Raw genomic sequence first — 4,561 nt, 5'->3', positions numbered from 1 at the left:
CATTCATAAAACTTTATACATCATTTGAACTGGCATATATTTATACTACTAAAATCAAACATGCACCGCCTTCATTCCAGAAAGCATGAATTTGCAATTTGAAAATCAATTGAATAAGACAATCAGAAATTTATCCACAGTAATGGATGAAATCCACACTGTTCTCAAGACGGATAATGTAAAGAATGAGGCCAAAGATCAGAGACCTAAGGAGAACAGTGCAAGAAGTTGTACATTTTTGAGATGACATGCACTGTGGTGTTGTTTCTTACTAGGTGGCGGGTTCTATAAGAGCAGGGCCGTGGGCTGGCGTTGTCTTGTATTCCCAGTGACATTTGTAGAATGGATCCTAGTTCAGTACGGAGACCCAGGGATTCCTACCCTGCCCCTCCTCCAGGGGAGAAGCCCTGTGTCTCACATCTCACTCACACTGTGTTTTCCTGTCTGTCCCCCAGAGCAGCCCAAGGTGACCATCTCCCCATCCAAGACAGAGGCTCTCAACCACCACAACCTGCTGGTCTGCTCGGTGACAGATTTCTACCCAGGCCAGATCAAAGTGCGGTGGTTCCAGAATGGCCAGGAACAGACAGTTGGCGTCGTGTCCACACCCCTCATCAGGAATGGCGACTGGACCTTCCAGATCCTGGTGATGCTGGAGATGACCCCTCAGCGTGGAGATGTCTACACCTGCCACGTGGAGCACCCCAGCCTGCAGAGCCCCGTCACCGTGGAGTGGAGTAAGGGAAGCTTGCTTGTCTCACTGCAGGTCCCACAAGACAAGGACGCCCACCTGTCCCTAGCCCATCTCGCTAACACCCCCATTCCCAGCACTTGTCCTGGATTCCACTACTGAGCTGAGAACCACAGAAAACTAGATTTCTTGCCCCTTTGAAGCATCTTTACCTAGTCGTCTTTCCAGACAGAAGTACTGGGAGCTCACTCTATACACTGTGATCCTGGATCCCATCCTGATACTAAGGAACTGACAGTTGTGGCTGGTGACTGGGCTCTTAGGGCCTAAGGATATGGGTGTGTCTGTGAGGACCAGGCATCTACTTAGTCCCTCTCTTCCACCCGCCTGCTGTGTTCTAGAGTTCCTGATGGGTCTGTTGATCCTCTAAACATGGTCAGCATAGAGAGTCGTGTCTCCCGGCTCCTTCACCTCATGAAACTCAGGCTGGCCTTCAGGTTCTCAGCCAGGGATGTTGTGGGGTCTGGGACAAACACTGACACTAGGCTCTGTTCCCCAGGGGCACAGTCTGAATCTGCACAGAGCAAGATGCTGAGTGGCATTGGGGGCTTCGTGCTGGGGCTGATCTTCCTTGGGTTGGGTGTTTTCATCCGTCACAGGAGTCAGAAAGGTGAGGAGCTCTGGGAGCAGTGGGGATGAGGGGCTGTACCTGCGACCTTCTGCTCAGGGCATTCTGTCTCTGGAGGAACTCTGCTCCTGACTCTGAAGGAAGGGCTGCACTGGTGGTGGGGGGATCCCAGCGGAGGGAGACATTGGAATCTGGCTTCACTGGTTGGAGGGTAGCTGTGCCACAGAGCCAATGGTGGAGCTCATTCTGCAACTTTCTTGCTGTTTACCACTGTCTCACTGGCTCCTTTCCAGAAGCTTCTCCACTGAGAACCTGAGCTTTGCTTCCCTTCCTTCCAGGGAGGGGGTTGTGCTCAGGGCCTTAGGGAACAGAAAAGATGTGTACCTACTGCATGTGTCATTGTCTCTTGGAGTTTGTGTGAGTCACGTTTGTATAACGAGACCTTTCCCTGTGTAACTTCCTTTTGTAGGAACTCGTGGGCCTCCACCAGCAGGTAATATTTCAGCCCTGACTCTGGGGTGGGGCAGAGGTATGGGGGTGAGCGAGAAGGGCATGAGGCAAGTGCACCCTGCACAAGTCCTAGTTGGTGGCCTGGTCCCTGCCGTGGGGTCAGGGTTAGGGGAGAAGGTTGTCCATGTCTGTAGGGAACTTCGTAGGTTGTTCCCAGAGCACTGTGTTGCCACCATAACTTTAGTGCCCTCTTTCTGTGAAACTTGGGGCCTGAGCCACACCTTGGGGTTAGACAGCAATGTGATGCCTGCTTTGTGTCCATGCTGGAGCCCACTGCCTGTGGACACTGAGAGTGACTGGAAGAGGCAGGCAGTAGTGGAAAGAAGCTGAGTCACCACCAACCCACCAGAGATCTAGCCCTTCGTAGTCCCTGGAAGGGGAGGGGCTTCCCTACCTCCCACACGTATGTGTCCAGGTCAAGTTATATGTCCCCTTTGCTGGTTTCATGTTTATACAGTTAGTGGGGAATGTGAGTGGTATGCTCTGGGCCTCAGCCTCTTCTGTCTGAAGCTGTAAGGGACCCTAGGGCGGTGTGCAAGTATCTCTCAGGACACCTGTGCTGACCACTTCCTCTCTCCCACAGGGCTCCTGCACTGATTCATGGGAGTATTTCCGCTGAATTGCTCTCACTCTTCCGAAAGGCGTGCTTGTCCCTACCAAGTCCCCAGTCTGTTCAGCCTGCCTGTTTCCCTCTGAAGTCAAGCTCCTCAGTGGCTCCAGTGCGGCTGCCAGGTCACTTCCCATGGCTGTTGCTGTGGCTCTGCTCCTCACCTGACCCCAGAGCCTCTGTCCTTGCCCTGCAGCAGCATCTACAGAGACCCCTCAAAGCCTGCCTCTGTTCCCACTGTCTTCCCAGACTGCTGAAGAACATTCCCGCCTGGAGAGCTTTGTTCATAATTAAACACGATCTGAGTTATCTGTATCCTGAGCCTCCCAGCTGAGCAGAGGGAGGAAGCAGTGTGGGATGGGAGGAGCCAGTCTCGGGGTGACCCAGAAGAGGGGGTGCTCCTTCAAAGAGTAGATGCAGAGTAGGCTCCACGTAAGGAAGCTGAGGGGATGGCATCAGCTGTCACACCCTTCGTGGTTCTTGGTCTTACTGTTCAGTGCAGTGTTCGCACAGCACCATGGTGTGACCTCGGTTTATATTTCAAATATCTCTTGTAGAGTCACATTGAGGCCAATTTTCATTTTTGAGAAACTAGAGCCAGCAATAAAAGTACTATTAATGGTTCCAAAGGCTAGAATCCAACTCAGACTTATTTCATTCATGTCACAAGGAAACCTGGAGATGCGTGACTGGATGCAGCTGTTTAAGAGATCTTTATGTCCTCCTAGCTGCATCTTTCTCTCTTGTCATGTGGGTGCTGGGATTCGAACCTAGGTCTTCTGCAAGAACAGCCAGTGTCTTAACCACTGAGCCATCTCTCCAGTCCCCATATCTTGTTTTTAAATTTAGTAACGCACTCCTACTTGTGTTGTCCGAGTACTTCTGGGTATGGGGCTGTCCCCTGGAGCCTGGTCAACCTCCCAGGAGCCACAACCTCAAGAAAGAATGACTCTCCCTCAGAAGCCATCACCTGTCCATACCTCCTCAATTATGACTAGGAGGCTCACTAACCCCTTCCCACTCCATGCTACAGTGTTGTGCAGGCAACCAGCATGCTGTGAGTTCATAAGCGTGGTGGTCTTGTCATGCCCAGAGGACACTGTTTTGCTCTGGTGATCCTCCCTGACTTCTGACTCCTGCAATCCTACCTGTTGTGCAGGCAACCAGCATGCTGTGAGTTCATAAGCGTGGTGGTCTTGTCATGCCCAGAGGACACTGTTTTGCTCTGGTGATCCTCCCTGACCTCTGACTCCTGCAATCCTACCCCCTCTTCCTTAATGGTCCCTGAGACTTGGGGAAAGGGTGTGATACAGATGTGCCACAGGCTATGTGGAGCATTCCACAGTCACTTACTCTCTGCACTTTGGCAGAGTTTCTGTGTTAACCATTGACCACTGCACAAAGAAACTTCTCTGATGAGGTCTGGGGCTGCACTAATCTACGGGTAAAGAGACGAATTTAAAGGATCCTAAGGCCATTTAGTAGAATAATAGCAGGAGGTTCACCCCTGGGACATGTGAGCTCCCTAACTACATGGGCCCTTAGCCGCGTTTGCAGTAGAAGGCACGGGTTTCCCCCCATGGAGTGGGTCTTAAATCCAGTCAGCGGTTAGTTACCCCTGTAACATTCATATGACTATTGCACCCATGGACATATCTCACCATACCAGTCATTACTGTAGTTCATAGAATTCACAGCTGGGTTAGATAATTGATGGCTTTTCCCCCAGCAGCCTGAAGAGCAGTTTCCAGTACTATGAGAGCTAGTCCGCAGGAAGGAAACTTCCTGGTCAGTATCAACTTGATTTTTCCTGTGACCAATGTGTATGGTGTCTTCAGCAATAGGGTCTTACCGTTAAGTTCTTGGTGGAAAACCAAGAGGGGTGGCAATAGCCAATATTGTCACGGAGTCACCAGGACCCTCTGGCCAACAATTTGAGGGGAGGTGTCCCTCATCTGGCACTGGCTTCTGGGATAAGCATAATTCCCTGCGTAGGGTAACTCCAATCAAACTCACGTGTATACACACATGTATATACGAAACAAAGTAGTGGGCTTCCGTATGCTTTTTCAAATATCCTTATAGTTACCTTTCCCTCCTCTCCCTTACCCTCCCATCCCCCTCC

General features: G+C 51.1%; 1 protein-coding gene across 1 annotated transcript in view; it reads left to right on the top strand.

Moving 5' to 3' along the window:
• LOC103729174 (rano class II histocompatibility antigen, B-1 beta chain) overlaps positions 1-2,751 on the top strand; it is a 5,501-nt gene extending 2,750 nt beyond the window's left edge. Inside the window, exons 3-6 of the mRNA XM_008827170.3 lie at positions 456-737; positions 1,251-1,361; positions 1,789-1,812; positions 2,413-2,751. Of these exons, the coding sequence (XP_008825392.1) occupies positions 456-737; positions 1,251-1,361; positions 1,789-1,812; positions 2,413-2,426 (431 nt within the window). The 3' untranslated portion in view covers positions 2,427-2,751. The remainder of the gene's footprint in view (positions 1-455; positions 738-1,250; positions 1,362-1,788; positions 1,813-2,412) is intronic.
• Positions 2,752-4,561: the final 1,810 nt, after the last annotated feature.

Source organism: Nannospalax galili, unplaced genomic scaffold (genome assembly GCF_000622305.1).
Source record: "Nannospalax galili isolate Female #2095 unplaced genomic scaffold, S.galili_v1.0 scaffold3650, whole genome shotgun sequence".
Classification (NCBI taxonomy): domain Eukaryota; kingdom Metazoa; phylum Chordata; class Mammalia; order Rodentia; family Spalacidae; genus Nannospalax; species Nannospalax galili.
The sequence above is the reverse complement of the archived record's forward strand: the minus strand, read 5'-3'. Positions and strand labels throughout refer to the sequence as shown.